Source organism: Nothobranchius furzeri, chromosome 5 (genome assembly GCF_043380555.1).
Source record: "Nothobranchius furzeri strain GRZ-AD chromosome 5, NfurGRZ-RIMD1, whole genome shotgun sequence".
NCBI classification, from domain to species: Eukaryota; Metazoa; Chordata; class Actinopteri; order Cyprinodontiformes; family Nothobranchiidae; genus Nothobranchius; species Nothobranchius furzeri.
In genome coordinates, this window is record NC_091745.1 from 52,928,710 (window position 1) to 52,941,104 (window position 12,395).

Below are 12,395 nucleotides of genomic sequence, written 5' to 3' on the forward strand. Positions count from 1 at the left end.
CATAATAAATGCATCCCATTTGGCTGAGAGCTGCATACACATCTACCTTATCCCTGCAGGAGTTTGACTCCTCACCCGTAGCTCATGGTAACACACACACAGTCATACCAGCGTCTGGGTGCTTTAGGGGAAATTAGTGATGCAAGTTTAGTGTCTCACCACTTATTTCTTTTTGCCTAGACAAAAAGGTGGAAAAGATCTACACCAGTGCTAGAAAGCAGATGCTAATTTCCTTGCTTCCTCCTGTCATCACATTGCATCTGAAACGCTTCCACCAGGTAAACACACACACACACGTGCCTCTGTGTATGGCTATAACTTATCAGATACTCTAAAATGAAGTTATGTTAATACATTTCCCAGTCGATGCTGCTGTTTAGGATGGATGGATAAATGCTTCGTCTTGTGTGTGTGTGTGTGTGTGTGCGTGCGTGTGTGTGTGTGCACACATTTAGGCAGGAATGAACCTTCGGAAGGTGAACCGCCATGTTGATTTTCCTCTGATCCTGGATCTGGCTCCGTTCTGCTCTGCATCCTGTAAGGTAGAACAATAATACTTTCACTGCTGCAAACACAAAACAACCAGGATTTGCTGCCCTCAACTGAAAAAATACTTAAATTATAATGTTAATGATTTTTTTCTTCTGTATAACACTCAAAAAGATTCTAATTTCTGTAATCTTACCAACATGACTTTTAGTCAGGTATTGTTTTGAGATCCCGGTCCTGGAGACCTTCTCTTTGTCATCCTTTCTTCTGTCCCTTCTTCCTGATGTGTAGAACCTAGCAGCCGGCGAGCGAGTCCTGTACAGCCTTTATGGGATCGTTGAGCACAGCGGCTCGATGCGCGGAGGCCACTACACGGCTTACGTTAAAGTGCGAGCACCTCAGAGGAAGACAGAACCACGTCACAAGAACCTGTCAGGTCAGGGGTCCGTGTTTAGCTTCCTTCAGCCGTTGGCCCGTTTCTTAGAGGCTGTGGTTTGTGATTTCTAATGGATTAGGTTTGCATTGACTTTATCACATAATAATACAGGTTTTATCCTTAGTAACTTAACAAAACAAGCTTTATAAAGTCTTTAATGTGATTTTTGGCTCTATGTTAGTTTGTATTTGCATTAAATTGTACTTTGTTCACCTTTGATTGTGTTTTTGTGAAATGATGAGAAGCCATCGGCCTCGTGTCTCACCTCCACACCCTCTGTGATCACCTTTGCAGCCACTCTAACTTGCTTGAGACATCGGGCGTATCGCTGTGTCATCTCTACACTCTTTATCCATGTGCTTCTTGATACTGACACTTTGTGTGTTTTTTAGGTGCAAGAGAAGTTGGCAACAGCTCCCAGGGCCAGTGGGTGTACGTTAGTGATACCACTGTTCAGACGGTGCCAGAGTCCAGGGTGCTCAACTCTCAGGCATACCTGCTGTTCTACGAGGAAATGCCGTAATAAAATGAGTGAAAGTATTTTCCTTTCATACATGTTCTTGTTTCTAAAAAGCCCCAACAGCTGTGCTCACTGTCTTCTGGAGACTAGAAAAGGAAATACCTCACCCACATGACTTACATGTATTAACATGTGTTTAATGCAAGGAGAGCAAAAAAAAGAAAGTAGGAGTGAATTTTTAGCTTATTTTTAGCTCCTGTTTCACTTCCTAATCCTGCCCTCCAGGAGTAAAGGTAGGTATTAAACCAGAGCTGATTAACATTTTCCATTTATCCCTGTCGGTCTCTGCTGCTGAAGAGAAGAAATGCATGATGGAGTTTGCTGCGGTATCTGAAAACAAGCAGAATTGTTGCCTGACTGCACTGAGCTCTGACTTGTTGATGTCAGTTGTGTGTGTGCGTGCGTGCGTGTGTGTGGGACAGACGTGAATAAAGCTGAAAGGTGAATCGGTTCAGCCCGTCAGTCTTTACATATCAGTCATCAGGTTCGTTTCTGGTTGTTCGGTTGAATTTTCAGCAAAAATGTTCAAATGAAAGTTTTTCATGAAACACTGATGATGAATTAGTTTACTGAGTGAACACAAATCACCATTTATTGGAAAGGTAATCATCAGCGTAACCAGAAGGATCATAGATCATAGACTCTGGTTAGAGGTATTGACTCGTGTTTGTCTCTTGTTTGAAAGGCACCGCTCTATAATGATTGCATCTGATAATCAGAAATGTTGTCTAAAAACAGACACACATGAAAATCTGCTCCTCGAAAAGCGTTTCGTGTGGAGACTAAATTATATTCAGAGAATCACACATATCAGAACGGCCCGATATCACACGTGGCTACGTTTAGTATTTATATATAATACTGTAACAAAATACACACACAACAGCAAAAACAGCCACATAAATGTTTACACAGTGCACCTTTTAACTGCTGCACAGGTTTTGTTTTTCTCATCTACATCAGAATGTAAAGCATGTTAAATTATCAACAAAAGGTATTTGCCAAAGATGATTTTTGTGAGTCGGAGAAGACTTTATCGTGCGTGACCTCTTGAGAAGAGTTTACTTTAGGTGTGACTGAACAAACTAAAAAACAAATGATGTTTATTAAATCAGCGAAGCACCAAGTCTGCCTTCGGTTTGGTTTTGGTTCAGCTGGAGCTGTAAATGCACAAAAAAGATGGTTGACAATGAAGAAGCACTGCAGCAGGTTGTTTCTAAACACGATGTATTCAATAATACATGAAAAAGAAAGCTATGAGCTAAAATAAACTGGGGTTTATGTTTTAATGAATGTCTTGTTTATTGTGGGAAATTGCATCAGTCTTATTTTTCTGCTGCTGCTGCGGGAGGCTTCAACAGATGGATCATCTTGTATTTAAAAGGGATCAATTTAGTGCCTCTGCTTCAGGATTAAGACACCTGTGTATGGGTGAGGATGAAAACATAATCTGAGTCAAGGGAAGTGTGTGCTTTCTTATGTACAGTACAGATTACTGTAAACAAAAACCATCGGGATTATGGGTAATTGTATATAATAGACAAAATAAAGTCATGGTGCTTCAGGTGTGAACATTTGTTTCCAGAAACGTATCGAATCAATTCTGTTCTGCACTAACAAATGTTTTGGAATGAGAATAAAACATTGTATGTGAATAAAAAATATTTCTGAAAGTGCACTCCACAGGACTCCTTTGTCTTCATGTCTGAGCTCCTCACACAGCGGTGGAGGAGAAATCACAAGAGATTTCATGTTTGCTGCTCTGAAACTGAGATGCAACTAGCCATCTCTTCCTCGGCTGTCATTGCGGATCCCACCACTCCACGTTCCAAACATATTCGCCTGTTCTTGGCCCTGACGGGTGCAAAGCAGCACTGCTTCGGAACATGTCGCGAGCTGGTGAAGAGGAGGTGGGTGTGGAATCTTGAAAAGGGCAATGTCAGAAAGCATCTCCTTACGCGTTGTCCTGTTCTCACACGCTGCGACATCCCTGTCACGCAGCTGGAACATTTGGACCGGTTGTCAAGCGCCACCAACGAAGACCGCAAATTCTTCCTGAAATGTATTTGTCTATGGGGGGGGGGGGGGGCTGGAGGACATGCTGCTGAGGCGTTTGATGTGATTTAATCTCAATGAAATGCCCCACCCCCCCTCTGTGAGACACTTGTAGGAAACTAATAAGGTGCTGCTGGACGGCTCCTTTACCAGCAGTGGAGGTTAAATTTCCCTTCTCACCAGGCAAGCTGCTGTCACCACTGGCATCACCTCACTCAAACACATTCAGCACATTTTCTCATGCAAACAACACTCTTGGACTGCATGTGCCTAAGGCTGCCTCCTACAAATCAGCAGTGCAGTTTAACCCCAACATGGCACAAAGCAATAGCTGCAAAAATTATTTAAAAAAAATTGGGATTGAATAAGTCAGATGAGTTCAGCAGAATCATAATCAGCAAAATACACACACACATTTGTGAAATGTAGTTTTGTCAGGAATTGTTTGTATCCAAATGCATTTCTGTCAGAGAAAAAGTGATGGGTTTTCTGTTACCATGGTGACCCAAATGAGACGCTGGCTGTAGTGTTAACATTTGTTTTGACCTTAGTTCTTATAGTTTATGCATCAAAATGGAATAATTTTATATCAACCTAAATCAGTGGTTTACAAACTTTTTGCATCACTGGCCAATTTGCTACAATAAGACTTCACCACGGTTCAGAGGGGGTGGCGATCATGCATATAACAACATCCCATAATGTACAAAACATGGAATTTTATTTTACACCAAAAATGCTAAAGTAGGCCTGTGGTGAACTGGAGACCTGTTCAAGGTACACCCAGTCTCAGGCCTGGTGACTTCTGATAGAAAGCTATTAGTTATTTCATGCCATACCAAATTAATTTATATGGTGCATTTAAAAAGAAGCTGATCAAAGCGCCTCCCAAAATAAAAACAGATACTTACAGTTGCCGATATAACAGGCAGAAAACAGCTAACAGATAAAGGCAAAACCATTGGTTATTTCAAGACTAATAAATGCCCATCCACAGCGAGTAGGGCTTGGAGTAAACACAGAGACATTTATACACATATAAATTATTTAAAAGGTACACTATTTTGTTTTAAACCAAAAATTATTAATACATTCTGAACTGTATAAACTAAATGAAAAAATTAACAAAAGGCACAAAAAAATAACCATTAGTTAACAGAAATGTAGTTCTTTGTCACTTTTTTTTGTCTAAATAAACTTTGAATTAATTTGACTTGGTGGCAGCAACACTATAAGGATTCGTATTTATGTCAACTAGATGGAGGCAGGAGAACTCAATCTTGACTTTCGAGAGTACAGATTTTTCCGCTCTCTAGCGGACATAAACTGTTGCTACAGCTTTCACATGAACTAAACAAGATAACTTCCTGTAGATAATTTCAAAATAAAACACTTTTTTCGGTTTATAAATCAACGCTGACAACATAAATTGTAGATAACGGAAACGCAATGTCGTATTCGCTTATAGAAACTACGTAACAACTAAAAAATACTGTTTGTTTTTTCCAAGACCAATAAATGCCTAACTACAACTACAACACACACACACACACACACAAAGACATTACATGTTTTCAAAACGGTCATTTTTGTTTGAAACAGGAAAATAATTAAAGCATTTTAATTTTACTATAAATGTATAATCTACTGAACTACAAACACACCAAAAAGAATAAATTCTGTTTATTTATTTATTTACTTGGTTTGTTTTTTGTTTTTACTTTATTTTATACTAAATTTTTCAATTTATTCACTTGTAGTCAGTCTTTTGACTTGTTGGTGGCAACATAGGCAGCGTAGAGCTGCCACCCTACGCAAAATAAAATTGGAGCGATATCACGTTTTAACATATTAACTTTATTGTTCTAACAATATAACTTTCACGTTTGTACAATATAATTATCACATTTGTACAATATAATTATCACATTTGTACAATATAAATATCACGTTTGTACAATATAACTTTCACGTTTGTACAATATAATTATCACGTTTGTACAATATAAATATCACATTTGTACAATATAACTTTGACGTCTGTACAATATAAATATCATGTTCATACAATATAATTATGACATTCGTACAATATAATTATCACGTTTGTACAATATAATTATCACGTTTGTACAATATAAATATCACATTTGTACAATATAACTTTGACGTCTGTACAATATAAATATCATGTTCATACAATATAATTATGACATTCGTACAATATAATTATCACGTTTGTACAATATAATTATCACGTTTGTACAATATAATTATCACGTTTGTACAATATAACTTTGACGTTTGTACAATATAAATATCATGTTCATACAATATAATTTTGACATTCGTACAATATAATTATCACGTTTGTACAATATAAATATCACGTTCATACAATATAATTATCGTTTCACACGAAACGACACACGACAGAGTTGGCAGATCATCTCCTGGAAACATGGCCTCAAACACAGACACCCCACTTCTGAGATTTTTACGGAACCGTGGTGTACCTGAAGACTGTCTCTTACGAATGCTACAAGATGGTGTAAGTGCTCTCTTTCAAGGAACATTTGTAAACTTTTAAGCAGGTGTGCTTGAAACGTGTGCTGTGCTATTTTAGTAAGTAACTTACTAGAGCCAAGCCAAAGGGATCACAATTCGCCCACTTTGGAGCACGTTTGGTTATTTAACGGCGTCTAAATCACCGTCTTTAAACTTAAAACGCCGAAAAAAGACTGCGGTCAAGTGAGCCGTCGTTCGTCTGGCCGTGGTCAAGTGAGCCTCAGCTATAATTGAAGTGCGCGTTTATACGGTAGTTCACGGTAACACCGTCTGCAGGAGAAGAGCTGAGTTAAGCGACAGAATTGGCTGAAATCAGGATGACAGAGCTGCTAAATGTGCCTTTTTGATACACACATACTAAGTACCTCAAGTACTACCAATTACTACTAGGCTTTTCTTAACTGTCCGTTTACGAATCTTTGTAAAAACACGAACCAAGTTGGCTTTTACTTTGAACTCTCCTTAGCTAAAAAAAGGAAAACCCGTTTCTTTACGAGTTCTCATGAGGGCTGATTTGACCAGGAAAGATATGTAAAACATTGATTTAGCTTTTTCCAAATGAACTGAGCGTTTAATTTTCTGTAGAATAAATTATGTGGAGCATCTAATAACACTGCTGGCACAGATTGAGGATAAAAATAATAGAATTTCATAGAATGGCATAACAAATCATTGTCATAGCACAAGTAAAAATTACATTCAGCTTCATTAATTAAATGTATTGTGACTGGCAGTAGGTGTCTCTTTGTAAAGTAATAAATGTCTCTGTTATTTCAGATTGATGCCACAGTGATTGATTTCATGGATGATAAGACCCTGTCTGGTTACATCCCAACATATGGTGATAGGATAGCTGCAAGACGGTTCTGTTTGGATAATAATGATGCAAGGACAAAGGAATCAAGAAAAAACTAATTTCTTGAACAATTGAAGAAAAAGATGGGCATCGATGAAAATGGGAAGAACCCCGATCATGAGGATAAGTTATCTTGTAAGAGAAAAAGAACATATGCACAAAACAACAAATGGGCTCAGAAAAAGACTAGAAAAATTGAGCTGGGCTGGATCCATGAAGGTAAGCAAGTGAGAAAGCGCAGAGGAGGAGGAACAAGGACCTTTGATGTTCCCAAAGACTCCAAGAAAGCTGACTTATTACAGTATGCCAAGGATCTTTTCTTTCCAAACGGAAAAAGCAGATTTGGAAGATGGGATGTGTTCAGATGTGATGTATTAGACTATCAGGAAGAGGCTGTACTTGATGACGACATCTCAGTTGGGGAGCTCTACTCAATACTTAAAATGGGAATGTTGAGATTTTACTTGTGCACAAGAAGACTTTCTTATGAAGATGAAGGCAAAGACGATGAAGTTAGTGATAGAGGGGAAACATGTGAAAATGTGACACAACTGACTGACTCACATCAAGAAGATGAGGAAGCTTCTCAGACTGTTGTGATCTTGTCATCAGATTTCAGGAATTCTGGTGAAGAAGCATCATCAGACACATCTGAGGTAATGATTGGTCCCTACCTTGGAGAACCTCTGGCTTGTCACCTTGATGACACATTAATAGGTGAAGCAAACCTGCAGTTAGAAGGAGATGATCTGGTCATCACATCCATTACATTTCCTCCAGCAAGCACTCCAGGCAGTTATACAGATACACCTATAAGCAATGAAGCAATGAGTTCTTCTACATCATATGAAGTAGTCTGTGTCACCATCAAAATCCACAGGGTTAACATTCTGGAGGAGATGATCAACCAGTTCAAAGATACAGCACTCCTGAGACACCCATTAAAATACACCTACATTGATGAAAAAGGAGCAGATGCAGATGGTGTATCAAGAGATGTGTATGCTACATTTTGGGCAGAGTTTGTTGACAACACAGCTGAAGGAGAGGAGTTCAGAGTGCCATCACTGTCTCCTAAATGGCAGGAGGAAGAATGGAAGTCCATCGGTAGAATTTTACTGAAGGGATTTCAAGACCATGGATATTTCCCTTGTCGCCTTGCCCCTGTTTTCACAGTGGCACTTATCTTTGGTGAAAATCAAGTTACAGATGATATGTTGTTTGAAAATCTCCTCTTATACCTAAGCCAATCAGATCGGGATTTAATAACAAGAGCTCTAAAGGAAGATCTTTCAGAAGAAGACAGGGATGAACTTCTGGATCTCATGGATCGCCTGGATGTATCAGTCATCCCAACGCAAAAAAACTTAAAAAGCATTCTTCGGAAAGTTGCTCAGAAGCAGTTGATCCAAAAACCATCTTATGCCATGGAGAAAAATTTCATTAGTTGCATGTCACTTTCTAAAAGAAGCTTTCCAAAGCCCACAACATGTCCTACAAATGTATGAAGATAAAAAGCCAACAACAAGAAAGCTTTTGAAGTTGCTCACTGCATCTCCCATCTCTGAAGCCGAGAAGCAGAGTTTCAGATTTCTGCAGCAGTACATCAGAGGACTTGATGATGCAGGCCTCAGAAAGATGTTCCGGTTTGTTACTGGGTCAGATGTCATCTGTGTTCAGAAAATTGAAGTGCTGTTCACACCTGTGGATGGACTGGCACGACGCCCTGTGGCACACACGTGTGGCCCCGTTCTGGAAGTACCATGGACATACACGTCCTACCCAGAACTACGAAATGAACTGGATAACATTTTGGCAGCCAAAAACTGTTATGAGTTTAGCATAGCTTAAGGTCTCTCATGTTTAAAACCCTAGAAACAAAGAGTTGAAGAAACAACATGGTGCTAATGTGTTTGTTAAGCCCACCTCCGCAGTGAAGACATTATGAAAAATGAAAGGGCTAAAATTTCAGGAGATGTTTTATTAGTAACTATGCCGCCCATCGAAGCACGCGAGGACTCCAGTTCTTTTTACAGATGGCGTTCTTTATTTGTGCCGTTATTGACTAGCAAAGCTAGCATCATGCAGCACCATAAACCACCGTAGAACTACAAACCGACAGAATAAACAATATGTTTACATAAATATAACACATAAATCACAAATAAAGGTTACAAAGTCTACTAACCACTTTGCCTGCTTGTAGCTCCGAATGGGAGGGGAGAAAACAAGTTTTGCTTGCTGTTAGTCTCTTATATTAATCTGAACGTATTCAGCATATATCAGCTTCCTTTCATACGTTAGAAAAAAAACGAGTGCACACGTTAAGCTAACCGGAAGTTGTTGAGAAAGGCAAGTGTGCCTTTCAAAATAAGAGCACGAGCTCCGGTTTCATCAAAAATAAAAAAGCATTTTACAATGATGTTTTCACAGCATTCACACTCCCACCAATCACACAAAGTGATTCATTTAAACTATATACAATAACTTGTTAAACAACAAAAAAAACTACTAACAGTAAACAAAGGCACCTTCTTAAGATAACCCTTTACTCTGCTTCAAGTAATAGCACTGTTTTATGTATGGCTCTCTCTAAATAAAGTGGCTGGGATGTGCGCTTGCCTCTGTTGTCCAAAAATGTGTCACTAACTAACAGCTTGACCTTTCTAACCCTGTTGTCTGCAGCTGGGAAGACTTCCACTATCCTTGCCAACTTCCACTGGTTTCTTGGCAGGTTGTCGTCCAACAGCAAGACAATGTCATTTACTTTAGCATTCCGTCTCTCAGTAGTCCATTTTCTTCTTTGTTGTAAATTGAGCAAATACTCCCTTTTCCACCTGGTCCAGAACTCATTTGATAGAAATTGAACCCTCCTCCATCTTTTCTGAAGATATAAATCTTCCTTCACAAACTCACCAGGCGGGGGCATGATGACTGAAGATTTCATTGTGAGGATATGATTGGGGGTCAGAGGTTCCGGGCCTGATGGATCATTGAGATGGACAGTGGTCAAAGGTCGACTATTCACTATAGCCATCACCTCATATAAGTATGTCCTCAGTGATGAGCTGTCAAGTCGACTTGCAGATTGGTCGAGGATAGAGGTGAGGATACTCCTTACAGTGCGGATCTGCCTCTCCCAGACGCCGCCCAAGTGACTGGAAGCAGGAGGATTCATCACAAAGCTGCATCCAAGTTCTTTCACACGTTCCTCTGGTAGTCCTTTCATCATGTTTTGGAACTCATTTGTCGCACCTACAAAATTGGTACCTTGATCACTTTGAAGTTGTCTCACATTGCCTCTTATTGCAATGAAACATCGCAATGCATTCAGGAAGGCATCAGAAGAAAGGTCATCCAATACTTCTAAGTGGATGGCTCTTGAGCACATACATGTAAATATGAGCCCATATTTCTTTAGCTCTTTCCTTCCTTCTCTGACGTAGAATGGACCAAAACAGTCCATTCCACTGTACGTGAACGGAGGTGTACTTTCCATTCTCTCAGGGGGAAGATCGGCCATTTTTTGTTCTTGGTTAGACCTTCTGAACTTCCTGCACTTTACGCACTTGAAGATAAAGGAAGAGACTTCACCATTACACCCAAGGATCCAGAAGCCATTCGCACGAACTTCATTGATTGTCATTCCACGACCTTGATGACACACCTTCTCATGACAGTGCTTGAGTATGAGACGAGAGACATGATGTCCTTTAGGAAGAATGGCTGGGTGTCTAACATGTGGATGAAGTGCGGCTTGGGTCAACCGTCCTCCCATCCTCAAGATACCCAGTCTGTCCAAGAATGGGCTTAGCCTTTGGAGGCAAGTTGACTTGTTCCCTTTGACTTCTTCCTCTTGGCTTAGTGCGTTGATCTGGTAGTGTCCATCCTGCTTCTGCTTTATACTTTCTTTCAGTATTGCAAGGGACCGCAAGTCTTCTTGTGATATTGGAGCTTCTCCACCCTTTCTTTCAGAGAAGTGTGACTCAAAAACCTTTTTCATGTCTGATGGGGAGATAACTTCTTTAACTTGGGTTCTAGCAGAAAAGTGGACTTCTGACTTGAGTTCAGAGGAAGGCATTGTAAGTGGTATGACTTGCTTAGCAATGATATGGTGAATTACACCTATTTCATCTTCATAATCATTGACAGTACTGTTATACCCGACAATGCTCCAACCCAGCACAGACTTGAGTGCAAAGGGTTCATTTTCACTTCCATGGATGACTTCTCTTGGAGCCAGAGCCTGAGAACAGTTATAACCAATTAGCAAACCTACCTCACAATCTAATTCTTGCGACATCTCCTCTGCAAGATGTTCTAAGTGAGGCCAGGACATTGCGGTTTCACTTGTGGGAATATGAGCTCTGTTAGCCGGTATATACTCCCTGGTGTAGCTTACTGGAAGCTTGATCTTAACTTCAGATTTCAAGCCTCTCACTTCCAGACCAGTCAACCTTTCACTGGATACAACCTTTGTTCTTGATGTTATTGTTGACACCTTGAGCTTTACTGGATCTTTCTTGGCATCCAGTGTGTCGGCTACATCCTTCAAGATGAACGTAGTGTCGCTCTGAGAATCGAGCAGAGCATACACTAGTATTTCCTTGTCTGGTTGAGTCAATGAGGACACATAGACTGGAACAATTGGTGAAGTGAGAGTTCCGCCCCTTTCTTGAATAATCCTTAGAGAAGTAGCTCCATCTGACTCAAGTGTTTGCTTTGGTTTAAAACTCTTGTCTTTGTCTTGGTTGTTTACCCTCGGTTGATCTTGTTCAGACCCATCCTTGTCATTTTCAGTTGAATGAGTTTGTTTTGGATTATTTTCTCGCTTCTGTTCCCTTTTTTCACGATTTTGATGTAAGCACGTTGGGTGAGGTTTTTTTACACGTGTCACATGTACTTCTAGACTTACAGACCTTGGAGTGATGTCCATTCTCAAGGCAACCAAAACAGTTTCTCTTCCCGTACAAACTTGACTCTTTCATCAAGTGGTTTTTCGATGAACTTGCGACATTTATGGAGAGTGTGATGTGGCCTTTTGCAGTAAAGACACTTCTTATCTATCCTTTCACTTGTGTTTGTAGTGAATGTCTTAGCACCAACTTTATCTTTTGGAGATCCTCTTATGTCTTGCTCGCTTGACCTTTATTTCTCTCCCTTTAGATTCATAGCCTGCCAAGATGTAACAGGGTGGCAAGCAATGCAAGCCTCTTTGTTGAGGAATGAGACAAAGTACGTAAAGTCAGGAAATGCACCGATTTCATCCTGGAAAGTAACGACTGCTCTGTTCCACCGTGAGCTCAACCAGTCTGGTAGTTTTTGTGCTATTTTTTGATTTTCCATACAGTCATTCAGAACTTGTAATCCTTGTACATATGGCATGGCTGATTCCACACTGCTCAGAAAATCTGCAAACTCACGGAGCTCCACAGTTTCCTTTGGGCCAATTTTGTGCCATGAATGTATTT

At 39.9% G+C, this 12,395-nt stretch overlaps 1 protein-coding gene and 1 non-coding gene across 2 annotated transcripts in view; one reads left to right on the top strand and one right to left on the bottom strand.

Annotated features, from left to right (window-relative positions):
* Positions 1-1,649, top strand: part of usp45 (ubiquitin specific peptidase 45) — a 52,634-nt gene extending 50,985 nt beyond the window's left edge. Inside the window, exons 15-18 of the mRNA XM_015949251.3 lie at positions 181-278; positions 456-542; positions 781-925; positions 1,318-1,649. Coding sequence (XP_015804737.1) covers positions 181-278; positions 456-542; positions 781-925; positions 1,318-1,448 — 461 coding nt within the window. The 3' untranslated portion in view covers positions 1,449-1,649. The remainder of the gene's footprint in view (positions 1-180; positions 279-455; positions 543-780; positions 926-1,317) is intronic.
* A 7,299-nt stretch (positions 1,650-8,948) lies between these two features.
* LOC129163358 (uncharacterized) lies at positions 8,949-9,241 on the bottom strand. The gene is made up of 2 exons (XR_011520760.1): positions 9,113-9,241; positions 8,949-9,032 (listed from the first exon to the last, which is right to left on the bottom strand). It is a non-coding gene; the product is annotated as an uncharacterized protein (transcript).
* Between the last annotated feature and the right edge of the window lie 3,154 nt (positions 9,242-12,395).